Source organism: Sander lucioperca, chromosome 24, assembly GCF_008315115.2.
Source record: "Sander lucioperca isolate FBNREF2018 chromosome 24, SLUC_FBN_1.2, whole genome shotgun sequence".
Taxonomy (NCBI): Eukaryota; Metazoa; Chordata; class Actinopteri; order Perciformes; family Percidae; genus Sander; species Sander lucioperca.
This window is the reverse complement of record NC_050196.1, coordinates 13,214,870-13,231,169: the sequence shown is the minus strand read 5'-3', so window position 1 is coordinate 13,231,169 and position 16,300 is coordinate 13,214,870. Positions and strand designations below refer to the sequence as shown.

The following is a 16,300-nucleotide window of genomic DNA, read 5'->3' as shown; positions in this document are numbered from 1 at the left end:
TTTTCCTGTGCTTTCATAGTGATTTTTTTCCCCAAACACATAGACTGAATAAACCCTTTGGGAACATGGCTTCAACAAGTGCTTTGGTGCATTTTCTTCTTTGCTAATGTCTCTAACAACACTTTCTTTTTCTCTTTCCAGCTTGCATAATGAAAATAATGAGAATGTAGTTTTATGACCCAATGTAAGATCCATTTGACCATCAAAGCTATAGCTAATGTCAGAGAAGAACCAAGACCAGTTGTTTTTGTTCTATCATATCATTAGATCATAAACAATTACAGAGCCAACTACATTTATGTAACAAGCGTTGTACTAGTCCTCATCTTATCAAGTTTAGTTTCACTTTGACTGTCTCACTGCTTAAACTCTTTCATTACAACACGAGCTAACACTCACTCAGCTGCCAAATACTGAACTTTGTATTCCTAGTGCTATGGCAACTACTACTGCAGCTACAACTAGTGTTACTACTTTTACCCCCATTATTACCACTATATATACTCCTACCATACTGATATTGCCAATATAGTTATTATTATTTGTAATGCTTCTACTTATCATATTATTACTCCCACTATCAATTATATTACTACCACTTGTATTATTATTATTACTTGTAATAATACAGTTGTGAAAATAATCCCAAAAACCCTGCTGAGGTAGAAGAACTTCTAATTTGCACATGTTTTTCTGTAGTGGTAAAAGGAACAGGCAGCTTATTTCACATGGAGTAAAACTTAGTGACTTGTGTTTAAACAAATTTGAAAAAAAAAGAAAAATGGCAATAGGCAAGTAAAGCGCACCCTACCTTCACACATAACAGAAATAATTGTGTGTAGGGCAAATAAAACAACAGAATCATAATAATGCCACATGGTTATTGAGCAGGTTGTGGCACACCTGTACATAAACACAAATAAAAGATCCTTGGGCTCAGGCCTGCAGAGGGACAGAAAACACCCAGATTAATGTTAAAGTAAACCCTATGGGAACATATCAGTACACCACATCCCATGAACTGCCTGCAAAACATACAGTTGCAAAACAACAAAATTCAGCATTCAGCAATTATATTCCCTCAGTGTTGATGCCAAGTTATTCTAAGTCTTTGCCGGTTAAGTGTCAACAATAATCTCTTTGTTGCTTTGTTTTTGCCCAGGCTGTTTATCTCTGCTATGTGTTACTAAATCCTGATGGAGGTGTTTATGTTTTTATCTCAGATTATAGGTGACGGCTAATGCTGAAAACACATGCTACGGCCCAGCTTAACCTTTCAAAAACAGAAAAATAGGCAACAGCCAAATGTCACCAGGAACTCACACACACACACACACACACACACACACACACACACCCCCCCCACCGGCATCAACAATAACAATAATGAGAACAATAGTGATTAAAGAAAGCAGGGATTATCCTTAATCTGTAGTGTTTGTTTTAGGTGTCATTGCATATGCTCATTAAGAAGGCAGGATATCCTCCTATCCATAGAATCTAATTCACACTGACACCTCAATCTGCTTGTTGGGAGATCATAAAAGGCAATCCAAGTGTGTGTTTGGTTGCAGGGGGGGGGGGTCCTTCCCCACACGGACATGACTAATAATCATGAAGATCACAGGGAGAATTACTAACATAATTACCGAGATGATCTGATGAACAGATGTCTGCGAGCTTCCTCCTGTCATCTGACAGGCCCTTCACAAGAATGCAGTCACTCCAAGCGCCTCATATTTAGCACCTTGTCTCTACTTGTGATCTACACTGAGGAAAAATGTTTTAGTTTTGTTGAAATCATGTGTTGGAAGAGTTGTGAGCAGAGATACAGTGTGAGCATGAGCAGCCAGATGATGGCAGCATTTCTGCAGTTTGTTATTACACTGAAGCCACTGATACAGTCATTCCTTCTCTGTGAGATGGCTGTTTTTCATTCAACAAGAGCATTTTGTAAATATGCAGCAAAGTGCTGCACTTTGCTGCATATTTACAAAATGCGAGAGCTCTTCTACCTCAGCAGGGTGTTTGGGATTCTTTTCACAACTGTATTATTACAAGTAATAATAATAATACAAGTGGTAGTAATATAATTGGTAGTGGGAGTAATAATATGATAAGTAGAAGCATTACAAATAATAATAACTATATTGGCAATATCAGTATGGTAGGAGTATATATAGTGGTAATAATGGGGGTAAAAGTAGTAACACTAGTTGTAGCTGCAGTAGTAGTTGCCATAGCACTAGGAATACAAAGTTCAGTATTTGGCAGCTGAGTGAGTGTTAGCTCGTGTTGTAATGAAAGAGTTTAAGCAGTGAGACAGTCAAAGTGAAACTAAACTTGATAAGATGAGGACTAGTACAACGCTTGTTACATAAATGTAGTTGGCTCTGTAATTGTTTATGATCTAATGATATGATAGAACAAAAACAACTGGTCTTGGTTCTTCTCTGACATTAGCTATAGCTTTGATGGTCAAATGGATCTTACATTGGGTCATAAAACTACATTCTCATTATTTTCATTATGCAAGCTGGAAAGAGAAAAAGAAAGTGTTGTTAGAGACATTAGCAAAGAAGAAAATGCACCAAAGCACTTGTTGAAGCCATGTTCCCAAAGGGTTTATTCAGTCTATGTGTTTGGGGAAAAAAATCACTATGAAAGCACAGGAAAATAAATGTTCACAATGTAATCACAGTGTAGTTGAATACTGATGATTAAAAAAAGGTATACAAAGATCAGATTCCCACTGGGATCCAGGCTTATGCTACTTGTTGCCAGATCATCACACAACAAAGCTGCTTTTCACTGCATGTTGGTGTAAACACATACAGATCAGGGTCACGCGAGAAGGGTCAGATCAGGACCAAAGGTTTTCCAAGAAAATTGCTCTAAAAGGGTTGGGAGCACAGAAGGGTTGATTATGACCCTAAGCCTTGCGGTTTTAAGCCAGATATAGACGAAAGGTCTAAATATACCTGCAGCCAGATGATGGCAGCATTTCTGCCGTTTGTTATTACACTGAAGCCACTGATGCATGTGCCTTTAGTCAGTCCATCTCTGTGAGATGGCTGTTTTTCATTTAACAAGAGCATTTTGTAAATATGCAGCAAAGTGCAGCATAAGCATAACATAACATCAAATCACAGAGAGAAAAAAAACAAGGTTCCCTCCCTTCAGCGTTTTTTTTTTACACAGCAAAAGCTACACTTTCAACACATAATGAGCCTAATTATTACCAAATGTAGACACTGCTGGAGTGTTAGATGGGAGAAAAAATGGTGAGGTGTTCAAATAGGAAACAGAGGTTCCAGTTGGAGAGGAATACCCACAGGTTTAAATATAGCCCACAACAGTTCTTATATAACAAGTGGGACGTCAGGGTTGTTTACACTGTTATTGCCTGATAAATGAATGGTTACAATCCAGCATTATGTTACACATTTCAAATCCTCATTAATCCAAATTAGCCTGTCACACAATCACACTATTAAATAATAATATGTTAATGGGGGTATCACTCTGCTGCAGCAAAACATATATAAAACGAGTATTAGTTGTGTGATTTGCTTGCACTTTCATTTTACAGTATAAAGTAAGTAGTGGTGTTGTTCAAACGGGTTCTGAATAATTTCCGTTTCTGCACGAGATAGCTGTTGGAAAAGCAGGGGCGGGGTTTGCCTGACTTGAATTTTTCCATCAGCCAATAGGCAGCGTCAGAGCCGGGTGATGGACAGGCACGGCCCCTGCAGAACGCACCGCCCCCCTATGACTCTGTGTTTTATTCTGTTTTTAGAGCAGCAGCGTCACATGTTGTTTTTCTCCAGCATCAGATCAGTCCCTTGGTGCGGTCCCACTGCACAGTTGCTTCTACCGTGGTGGACAGCGGACACAGCTACCGGTTTCTGCGATGGATTAGATACAAAAAAACAGATATATTTCAAGTCATTTAGCTGCGAGTTAAAAAAAGAAAAGGAAAAAGGGAGTTTGCTTATCTGGAACTCAAGTGGTGAGAAATGGCAAGTCCTCCGGCGACGGGTGGACACCTGTTATCTAATGGGACGAACGGTGTGAAGAAGTACGGATACCTGAGGAAGCAGAAACACGGACACAGGCGCTTTTTTGTTCTCCGGGAGGCGACCGAGCGCTGCCCTGCCCGGCTCGAGTATTATGAAAGCGAGAAGAAATGGAGAAACAAGTCCGCCGCGAAACGGGTCATAACTTTGGACTCATGTCTGTGCGTAAACAAACGGGCCGACGCCAAACACAAGCACCTCATCGCCCTCTACACCAAGGACGAGTACTTCGCCGTGGCTGCAGACAACGAGCAGGAGCAGGAGAGCTGGTACATGGTGTTGACAGATCTAATAGCTGAGGGGAAAATGTACGACAGCCCCGCTTCCACCTCCTCTTTAGTGGGCTTTGAGGAAGCCAACTACGGACTCATGACTCCTGCAACAGCTGCCTATAAAGAGGTATGGCAGGTCAACTTGAAATCCAAAGGCTTGGGTCAGATCAAGAACCTCACTGGAGTGTACAGGCTGTGTTTGTCCAGCCGGACCATCAGCTTTGTCAAACTGAACTCAGAAACAGCTGCTGTCAGTTTACAGCTCATGAACATCAGGAGATGTGGCCACTCAGACAGCTTCTTCTTCATAGAGGTGGGTCGCTCAGCGGTCACTGGGCCTGGGGAGTTCTGGATGCAGGCGGAGGACTCCGTGGTGGCACAGAACATCCATGAGACCATTCTTGAGGCCATGAAGGCCATGAAGGAGTTGTCTGAGTTCAGGCCGCGGAGCAAAAGCCAGTCCGCCAGCACTAACCCCATCTCTGTTCCCACACGACGCAACCTCAACAACCTCCCCCCCAGTCAGACGGGCTTGGTGAGGAGATCCAGAACAGATAGCATGGCAGCCATGTCCCCAGGGAGAAAGTTCACATCCTGTCGGATAAGAACGGCCAGCGAGGGGGACGGAAGCGTGACCCGACCTGTGTCCATGTCCATATCTGTGAACGGGAGTCCCACCAGTCCAAACTCTGGGAATCACCTCATCAGGTCTCACACGCTCAGCAGTGGGCGCACCTGCAGGATGCTAGAGTCCTCCTCCAACCTGCATCATAGCCGGTCCATGCCGGTGTCCAACTCCCCACCGGGCACCTCCAGCCCCATCAGCATGTCTCCCAGAATGGGGGGTAGTATCTCCACTCCCGACAAAGCTAGGCGTCCTTTCAGCTGCAGCGCCTCCATCTCTGGCTCCCTCAGCGACACAGGCTTCATGCTGTGTGACGATTACAGCTCCAGCCCAGGGGAACCTAGATTCCTCCCCTTGACACGCAGTGACACCCCTGAATCTCTGTCCAGCACGCCTCCATCCCGTGACATCAGTGACCCTTGTGGCTACATGACAATGGAGGGGGGGAATGGCAGCAGGTCTGCGGCTGGCGGTGATGCTCTGGCATATGACAAGGCTTACAGGAAGCGGACGCACTCCCTCACCACACCACGTCAACAGAGGGTGGTGACGCCGCTATCCTCAGCCTCCCTGGATGACTACACACTCATGAGGATGGCCCACGGCCAGAACTCTCACTCTGCCTCTCCCAAAGTGTGTTACCCTGAGGATTATGGAGACGTTGAAATCGGTTCATCCAGGAGCTCAAGTAGTAACCTTGCCGATGATGGCTACATGCCAATGACGCCAGGTGTAGCAGCCCAGTCTGGCAAGGTAGACAACTACGTGCCCATGAGCCCCATGTGTGTCTCAGCACCAAAGCAAATTGTGAACCCTAGGGTGCACCCTCAGGCTCCTGCCAACGGCGGCTACAAGACCAACTCCCCCTGCAGCAGCTCTCTGGAGGACAACGGCTACATGAGAATGTGGTGTGGCTCCAAATCCTCAATAGAGAGCCCAGACAGGCATAGTGAATACATGAACATGTCACCTGGAAACCCTCCTCCACTCCAGACCCCCCCTGAATACTACTTGGGCCTGTTGGCTGGTGAACCTGCATCAATGAGGTCAGCTTACCAGGCTGGCTCTCTCACGCTCCCTGCTAAACTTCAGGCCTCCAAGAATGAGGAAAGCAGCCAGTATGTGTTGATGAGCCCTCAGAGTTTGAGGCAGAGGGCAGGGGAGTCAGACTATTATTCAATGATGCAGCCCAGTGCAGCTCAGACTTCACCACTGAGCCCCTCTGTACCCTCCCCAGTCAGACACGGGCGGGCAGAGAGCCTGCCATACAGAGGAAGGCTCGGTAGGCCTAACAGGCTATCCCTGGACACCCTGAGGACCCTGCCCAGCATGAACGAACACCCCCTGCCCGGAGAACCCCGGAGCCCTGGGGAATACATTAAAATTGACTTCAGCTGCGCCAGGTTCTCCCCACCCTCCATTGTATCCACAGAGAGCCAGTCTTCACTGGGCTCCAGCGGTGGATGCCCGGGGAGGTCCTCTCTGACAGACTACATGAACCTGGAGCTGGGCTCACGATCACACAAGGAGGCAGACACTCCCGCTGAGCCCTTGGACACACTCCCAGAGTTATCCATGTGCTTAGTCGAAGATGGAGTGTACCATCTGGATAGCGAGAAAGGGTCTCAGGGTGATGAGGTGAAAAACGATTACACTGAGATGACATTTGGCATGACCAGCTCGCCTCCACAGCTTGTTCCTCAGAACACTGCAAGGTATGTATATCTGTTGGGAGGGAGCCATTTTAAGTGTGTTATCATTAGTAAAAATAGTGACTTTTCCTCTTATCCCTTGCTTCTGCAACAGTGTGAATTTCCCCATTGTGGGATTATTAAAGGATTTTGAATCTTGAATCTTTTGATTCAGTAATTATTATATTATTAACAGTGTGTACTGTGTGTTGAAACAGGCATTTTAATTACTCTGAATGAAAACATTTTTACTCAATGAATAAATGTACAATGTGTAATGGAAAGTGTCTGATAATCAACATTATCACCACTAATAATGTGGAGAAAAAAAACATAAACCAATATCCATGGTTGATTTCCTTTTTAATAAAGGTATAGTTATCAAAGGGAGATGGTAGTAACAAGAAAAAGGATAGGATGTGAATTATGCAAAAGTGTCTATGACTCGACGTGACGTAAATATCCTGAATATTTTAGCAATTTAATATTTTAAACCTTTGGTTAGTAGCTTGATGGTCTGTTTTTTTTACATGTATGAAAATAAAAGCTATTTCGAGACTTAAAATGTCATATTTTAAACTTTGTTCTCCAGCAGCCAGAGTATCCGGGATAGGAGGCTGTCTCTGGAGGACCAGGGAGTCCCAGGAGGCATTGGGGTCTTCCTGCTCGGGGCCACCTCTTCCTCCGCAGTGGACCCCAACTGCTCCGCCAAGGTGATCCGGGCCAATCCGCAGGGACGTCGGCGCCACAGCTCCGAGACCTTCTCTTCTACCGCCACCGTGACACCGGTCTTCCCTTCCTTCGCCCGCGGCGACATGGTGAAGAGACACAGCTCGGTGGAGAACATCTCATCCCGGAGCAGCGAGGGCTCCGACGAGGAGTACGGCAGCCCTGTGAACAGGCAGAGCTCGTCCGGCTACCCAAATGGGCTGAACTACATTGCCTTGAACCTGCTGGGCAACAGGGACGTGGAGAAATGCGAGGACCTGGCTGGCTTCAAATCCACCAGCAGCTGCAAAGGGGGTATCAATGGATTACACAGCTCACCATATGTCTGTTTAGGATTCAAGGAGGCTGCAACCACTGCCAAAGGTGAGTGAGGTTGCCGTCAGAGTTGTTGCTGCTTAATAATTTATCTAAACTTTCAACTTAAAGTCCTGCAGGTGTTATTGTTTTAAAAGGGAGAAAGTGTTTTAGGGTTGTGAAAAATTAGCTTTTTATTTTAAACAAATGGCCAATGCAGTTTGTCTTTACTGTTAGAAAAGAGAGCTGCACTGTACAGTTTGCAGTCATATTGAAGAGAAGAAAACCAAGGATGAAGGCAAACTAGTATTTCCTCCCAGATTCAAATTCAAACTGGCTCTGTGGATTTTAAAAGTACGTGAAGTACTATGTAGGTGGTTCTGATGCAGCTGGTACTCCTCCTACTTCAGAGTACTTTCATATCCTGTAACATGAGTAGCATTTTTGTGACAACTTTAACAATTGAACAGTGCCAATGGGTGTTTGTGAGAGCAGTGGCTTTTGATTTTAGTTGCTATCAGTCACACTTTTACTTTTTTGACTCATTTTATATGAGGTATTCTCAATATTCCCCACAACACGTGAACGCAGCACAAGGCTGCTATAAAACTTGACCTGGCTGAGAGCTCTGAAGTAAACAAGCAGCAGCATGACAGAGCAGGACGCTGCCTCGCTGCTGCCGTCGTGGGCTGCAGATACTAAAAATACACAAGTAGATATAAGGATTCCACCAACACTTATTATGAATGAAAGTTGTTTGTGCAAAAAAAAAAAAGACAGACCACAGATTCATCATAATTCATTTGACACAAGTATTGTTCAGGCCTCCTAATGTGACACTGAGCCCCGGGCATTTCCGGCTTTCCGGTTTTTCAGTTGGGTAGGCTTTAGGATGTGTTGCACATCAATGTGACCTCTATAGACCTCTTATTCCCACCATCCCATAATCAATACAGTGTCCCAGAACATCCCAATGAACCAAATAAAGCTGTGGCGTGGGATAGCAGACACTGTAAACAAAGAGGAACAGCAGAATGTTGACATTAAAGCCGAGTTTGCCCCCCTGTCCCCACGCCATTTACTGGACACAGTGAGCTCACATGTGTTTACGAGCACGTAGAAGGTTTGGAGCAGGAGGGGGGGGGCAGGGGGCAGGGGGCTAACGCTGACATGTGAGGCCCAGCACAAGTGCATATGTGTTTGTGTCCTTGTAGGCAGCAAGGGAAAACAACAAAGTAGGCAAGTTGCTATGCATCCATGAGGTAACTGGATGTTAACGGTCCACATTCCTGGCTGAGCGGGTTTGAAAAGTTGCTGTGAGAGGGGCCTGTTTTTGTCCCAGCACCAGGCCATTTGAACAGAAGCTGGCTTTTATTTCACCACGTGGCTCTTGTGTAAGAGAGAAGTTGAAAAAAAATCTATACTTATTTTAAGTTTATTAGTCAGTGATGTTCTGGTAAATAAAGAGGAATGTACAAACCAAAGCAGCCCACACAGTATGGAAAATCAATTACCTTCATTTATGCATTCTTTAAATGTACAACTGTGTGACAACCTTGACAGTGACATGTACTGTACATGACACAAGTAAAATGGCTCTTTTTCAGTTAAACAGGCGGTAAACTGACTTAATGATAGTCTGCTGCATGGTAAATTTCATTTAATTTACAGCAAAATGACTCAAAACGTGCTCGCATGATTGTTTTTATCGAAGCTGTGTCCGTTGGCACATCATCTCTACTCATGTTTTGATGGAGTACAAATATTTTTATGGTGCTAAGACAGCTTGAATGTAATTAAGTAGAGAGAGGGAGGGAAAAGAGTCAAGCACATACATGTGGACTGTAGCACGTACGCATGCAGAACAGCTAGGGGTGTTTTTTTTCTTCTCCCAGGGATCTTGTTTTCCAGTGGTGTAGCCTGCATCCGCATACACTTGGTGGAGATGTCCAGAGAGAGACTGGCCTGTTTTGTTTTCCAGTGCCTGGCTGATTGTGGGAGAGTGAATGAATGCGTGCATAATGGGGCAGGATGGCACGTGCACTCCACTGCCCTTCTGCCTCATTAGGCTGTTCACTTAGCAGAAGTAAGACAAGCAGAGAGGGGGAGATGGAGCACAGCCTTGTATGCTCAGTAGAAAGAGGAAGGTGTGGGGGGGGGGCTCGGGCTTTTTAAAGCAATAAATAAACTCATTGGTGAGGCCCCCTTCAACTAAGGTGCATTTTGGGAGCGCAGGATGACAGACCCGATAACTTGTTTACTGAACACTCAGTCCCACTGCTGTGTGGCGAAGTGGGGTGAAGGAGGTCAAAGTGTGCCACTGGGTTTTTGGTGTCTAAAGTCGGCAGGTTTTCATTCCAGCAAAACACCTTCTACACTACTGGTGAAATGCCACCGCTCTGGACGAAGATGTTTGTCAGGAAAAAGAATCAGCCCCAACAGGCGCTTAGAATTCAGCCCCCCAGCCACATGTAACAGCCTCCTTGGTGAGAAATGTGACTGCACTGTTTTGAGTCATCAAAACCCTGAAGTCATAAGCCTTTGACAGCTGGATACGTTCTTCTGGTGCTCCACCTAGAGTTAGCTTAGATGTCTTAAGCCTGTCATAACGGACAGGTTTGTTTACCTCTTGTTTTGTCTGCTGGCCAGCCCATGTGACTCGGAGGTGGCGTTTACCTCTGCCCTTCCATCTCTTCTCGTAGCCCTGGCTAGCCACAGCTCAGCCAGGTGGATGTTCTGTACCAGACCCGGATTAGCCAAGTCAGCCGTCTCTGTTCCCGTCTGACTAATACCTTTTATCTAACGGCCCTGCTCCCACTGTGGGGATTCAAGAAGCTTGATTTGCATAGTTAGATGATTCTCACTACAGTTAGGCGTATCTAACAGTATTGATTTGATTGCCTTTACTATTACTATTCATAATCGTCATCAGGCATTATAGTAGGTAGAAGAAAGGGGATAGAAGGAGGGTAAAAAATTATAAGGCGTCTCCAACACCGGAGGAGCCCTGGTGTGTGTGTGTGTGTGTGTGTGTGTGTGTGTGTGTGTGTGTGTGTGTGGTTGAGGGGGAGGAATGGGGGGTAAACCACTCTGCCCTGTCTTCACACACATGCGAACACTCTTATTATACTGATTTCCCTTCCAATACCCACACTAGCACGTAAACATACCATTATATGTCTCTTTCTCATGCACACACACACACACACACACACACACACACACACACACACATCCCTACCTACTCACTCTCTCTCCGTTAATAACAGCCCACCATCTGCCGCAACCACAGGCTGCAGAGAGCATGACCATCAGCATTGTGTGTGTGTAATTCATCGGCCAGATTAGAAGCATTTGTGTCCATCTACTGAAATCCTGCTTCCTCCCAACGTCATTGAGTCGGTAGTATTGCGAGTGATGTCATCGCAGGGATGATGTGGTGGGTAGATCCAAATGTACCCAGAGCACATATATCCATGTTAATTACATTTCCTGTGATGTGTGTGCGTTGCAATGTCAGAGGATGCAGCGAGCGAAAGGGGTCTAGCTGCACAGCCACGCATCCCTAACTCGCTCTGAGCATGCTTGGTAGATGCTCCTGTCATTACAAGGTGATTTTGATGTCATAAACTTAGGCTACATTTTTTTTCTTTTTTTTTTTTCTGACATTTTAGAGACCAAATCTGGGTTTTTTCACTTGACTCTCTGCTGCTCTCACACACACAAACACACACACACACACACACACACACACACACACACACACACACACACACTTAGACTTAGACATTTGGATAAGGTCTGCATTGTTACCAATTTGTTTTTCCAATGCTGGAATTCTGTCCAACATCATTACTTTGTGGCGCCCATGTGGCTCTATTTGATTTTCTACATGTCACATTTTGTTCTGGCATTGTTCTTTAAGGTGACACCTGATTATAGCCATCAGCCTGATTGTTCAATCCATTGTTGCTGCATCCCTGCACACTGGATCAAACACACACAAATACACACAAGCTGTTGAATAGTTTATTTACATCTGCATCAGGCCTGTATTGAAGCTGAGATGTGGCAAACATTACAAAGCAGTGCAGATAGCCAAGGCAGGAAATCTAGAAATGCCATGTTACTTGATATATAGAGAACAAACATGCACACGTAACACCGCAGGCTCTTGTGTCAGAGTTTCCAGGCTGTGTGTGTGTGTGTGTGTGTGTGTGTGTGTGTGTGTGTGTGTGTGTCGTAGCACGGGGAGGAGGGGCGCTAAAGTAGGCCGGGATGTTCCAGACAGAAGCGCTAGCTGCTAGATAACTGCGTGGCCAGCGTTCCCCACATTTAGCCAGCCACGGCTCCAGATGAGATTACAGCCTCTGCAGGCGAGATTAGATGGCCTGGGCTAGATCAGTGAGAGCCTGCAGCCACTCCACGGACAGCAGCTGGCTAATACGTAATGCAAGGTGTGGGCATATGTTAGCTTGAGCCTGTCCAGATTTCGGTTCATCGTAATAAAGCACAAATCACGCTAAAATAAATAGAAATATATGTTGGCTATAAAATCTGGGTAGCACTGAAGACAAATGTTCCTTCACATCAGCCATCTACTCAGTGTTTATAAGTGAATTCTGTATGTTTAAATAGTGAATTATATAAAATACAGGGACTTATTTTAGGATTTATTGACTTAACATCCATAGTGTTCTCAACTAACCTCCATCCTTCTTTGTTTATGATTTTATCGTATAAAAATAGAATTAAGATGATTTTTTTCTTTACATGTGGAGTTGTGGACTGGATGAAAGCTCCAAAAATGGCAACTTTTCAGGAACTAAGAACAGCCTTTCTTTCAGCACGACGGCTGTGCATTTTTGAGGTTATCTGACAGCTTATTTAAGGGTTTCATCAGCCTTACACTGAGAGAGGTTTTCCAGCCCAAAGACAACCATGTAATCTTTGTGTGGTTTCATGACACATGGCTGCAGCAAGGATATTGTCCTCCTGAAAGCCAGTGCCCTCACATCTCTAGGGCTTGCCTCCTTCGTCCCCTCTCCCCGTTCCCACACACACATTTAGTTGTACAGCCCTCCCTTCACAGCTGGACTCCATCTCTTCCTGGAAGCTTCTAGTTTTCCCAGTGTCCCTCCCTCCCTCCCTCCCTCCCATTGACCACCACTCTGCCTTAAGTAAATCCTTCCTTCTTTCAGCTTGCAATGCCCCCAACCCCTCCTCCACACACAGGCTGTTACCAGTGGCCACACCATCCTTAATCCATAATTACCAATGCAATATAAATGCAACTTCAGTTTTTCTCTCTGTGTATAATATCAGAGATGCATCAACTACTGTATTGCTCGCTGCCACTACTGCTAGCTCGTTCTCCTCTGCTCAGCGTGTGTCCATAGCAACACGGCAGTGCGAGAGGAGACCCCCACCCCCCATCTTTCTACATCCCAGATTATGTAATAACGACCGTTGCAGACCAGTCTCCCACTTCCAGCTTCCCCCTGCTGTCCTTTAAGCGCTTCCTGGGAAAAACAGCTGGTGTGTTAAGAAATGACACACACCATCTAACCACCACACGATGGGATTGGGATGGGTTGGGGTGGAGGGGTGACCAGTCCAGGTGGAGCAGAGGGAGCTAAACACATCATGGCTGAAATGAAACAAAATGCATAATGCATAAATACCGTCATTCAACACAAATAATACACATAAAACAATCACATTAACACATCCCAAATCCCTTCTATTTAACGTGTGTGTGCAGCACTCACTGTTCTTGTTATTCAAGCTGCTTTTCCCAGTGGCACCTTGTTATTGTGGCACAGAACACAGCCTAATCTGAGTCTGAATGAGTTCACACTGTACAGTATAAGACTGCATTGTTGGTACTGGTGGTGTTTGTGGGAAAATAATCTGACTACAATTTGGGGTTAACTCACTTTTTTGAAAATCAGATAGAAAGGAGGATTCAAAATATCTCTACTCACACCTGTGATTCTACAGCTAATCTAGAATTGTCTCTACATGTCTCATGTATTTTGAAGTTTTATGCAGTATTCAATTGGAAGTTTGGAATTTGTATTTTTCATTAAATTACCCACAGTCCCACAAAACAAGCTGGTTATTTGCTATAGTTTGAATAGTGATTTATACTTAAAGAACTATGTGTATGTGTATATAGCAAACTTGAATGTAAACAATGCACAATTTTTTATTTTTGTATTTTTTATTGGCTTTGGCAATGTTTTATGAGGAAGGAAATGTATTTGGTAATGCAAATTATTTGATTGACCTAAAAGATTCACACAATGAGTTCTGGTGAGAAGTGCTGAATGTAATTATAACTTTTGATTGTATACAAAAAGACTTCACAGTGCAGCTTTAAGTCTCCATATATTTCATCACTGTTGGCCTTTAGCTGGTCCATAGGTATTTATTCACTTCCACTTCGCTAATGGCAATGCACCACATTTGTATTTTACATGTCACAAATTTGAGTAAAATTTGCTTGCAAATGGCTACAAATGTTCATCCTATAGTAGTTAATAGTATGTGATTGTTAGAGAACATAGCCAAAGAGTGTTGATATAAGATATTTCTACTACTAACTCCTTCTTTTTCTCTCTTGTCATCTCTTTCAGACTGAAGGACTCTTCAATCCTCTGTCTTGGCGTCTTCACTGACCTCGAAAACCAATCTACTTTGCCCTTTCACTGGGCTCTGTGGCCCTAAAAGACTATCTGGACCCTTAGCAACACTCACACAGACACTTTGGAAACAAGCAGGCCACCATCTATGCATGTCATGAATTCACTGAAGGCGGGCTGGGTGGCTGGGTGGGTGGATGTGTTGTTGTGTATTGGTGTGTCTCGGTGTGTCTCATGTTCCCTGCGCTTTCACAGGCTATTTGTCCTGTGACCTACATTTTGGCGCAAGCACAGAAGCAAAGATAGTCAGATAATAACAAAACTCTAATGGTACCCAAATACTATTTATTAACTTGAGGGTAGTTTTATGACTGCCTGTATGAGTGTGAGTGTGTTTCTGAGACAAAGTACAACCAACTGGTATGACAGTGAACAATGAAACTTACTATAGAAATGGCCCAGGGAGCGATGATACCAATGTACACTGAGTATATAACTATATTTAGATTAGATATGTTATTTATTTTTGGAAGATGAATGTCTGATAAGACCTACCCAATGCCTTAATGTCTATACTGTGCTAATGTTTTCTATGAAATAAGAGATAAATATTCTATTACCGTATGTCTGTTTGGACCTACATCTCTATATTGTTATTCTATTGTGGAGAGTAAAAAGCCTAGCTTACCAGGAAAAATATTATTTCAAAAATGTACATTACAGTGGAGCTGCTTATGATCTGATTTATCGTATTGATATTAAAGTATTTTCTTAATAATTTCTTATTTATTCTAACCTAGTTTATTTTTTGTCCAATTAAAGCTCTGGACTTAAAGAAATATATTTCTAAATGTCTTTAAAAGTTATGCATGTCTTTATAACTCAATTCAAACACCACAACACCAGGCATCAGAATGCACTGTACCTCCCACAATTAGTCACTTGAGCCTAAAAACCTCACACACTCCTACCTTCAAACCTACGGCCTGCTGTTGAGCTTGATGCAGGCCGCCCTGCTGTGAATCATTTAACTGTACAACTGTATAGTTGAGGGGCCGATGGAGGGGTGGAGCCAATGAAAAATGTCAAGGTTGGGACACAGTCGAGACGGTTTCTAGTCAACTAGTGAGGGCTGAAGTGATGGGGGAAAGGGGCCGCCATTGTCAGCAGGGCTGGACAATCATCGAGGGGAGGGGGGCTCTGCAACACCGAAAAAGTAGAAGAAAAGCGGCCAACAGCCACATCTGGTGCCATCACGGAGGTTCCCTGGAGAACCAGCTGTCTGGAAAATATATTTATATGGCAGACAGCACAGAAAGTATGAGCTTGCTGAAGAGAATTATGTAATGTTACAGAAGAGAATTATGTAATGTTACAAGATAAAGCAAGACTATGTAACTATATCACTAAGTGATAACTATGTAACAATTACAGGATAATGCTCAATATTAAAACATAGTATAATAGTTGTAGAAAAATCATCAAGTCACTAAACTGGTTTAGTAAAGTACCGTACACAAGACAGTATCTAATGTTTGCTAACATTAGCCACCGTCTGCTACTGTATGACATTAGCTACCATTAGCTACTGGCTGACATTAGCTATTGTCTGCTACTGGCTGACATTAGCTGCTATTAGCTACTGGCCGACATTAGCTAACATTAACCACCGTTAGCTACTGGTCATACCAGAAGCTAGCAACAAAACTCTTGTTCATAGTGAGCTTAACAGCAGCCACTGTGGCCAAATGCTAACATGTAGTATAACACAAGTATACAAACCGACTTGGTAAATGTCAGTAACACAGCAGTATCTATCTAAAGTTTGATAACGTTAGCTAATATTAGCTACTGGTCATACCAAGGCTGTAGCAAGGGCGTTTTGTAATGTGTTATTTCTTTCAAAAGTTACATATTCTTGTTTTAATCTGAAAAAACTGACGCTGGTCTTTGCTGCATCATT

At 43.8% G+C, this 16,300-nt stretch overlaps 1 protein-coding gene across 2 annotated transcripts; it reads left to right on the top strand.

The window, feature by feature from the left end:
- The first annotated feature begins 3,798 nt into the window (after positions 1-3,798).
- Positions 3,799-15,651, top strand: irs2a (insulin receptor substrate 2a). 2 transcript variants are annotated; one of them, XM_031291867.2, is made up of 3 exons: positions 3,799-6,691; positions 7,260-7,759; positions 14,332-15,651. In XM_031291867.2, the coding sequence occupies exons 1-3, from the start codon at positions 4,020-4,022 to the stop codon at positions 14,334-14,336; spliced, it is 3,177 nt and encodes a 1,058-aa protein (XP_031147727.1). In that variant the 5' UTR covers positions 3,799-4,019; the 3' UTR covers positions 14,337-15,651. The 2 variants fall into 2 exon arrangements, with proteins under 2 accessions (XP_031147727.1, XP_031147728.1); XM_031291868.2 differs by having other exon boundaries at positions 4,020-6,691; positions 7,263-7,759.
- Positions 15,652-16,300: the final 649 nt, after the last annotated feature.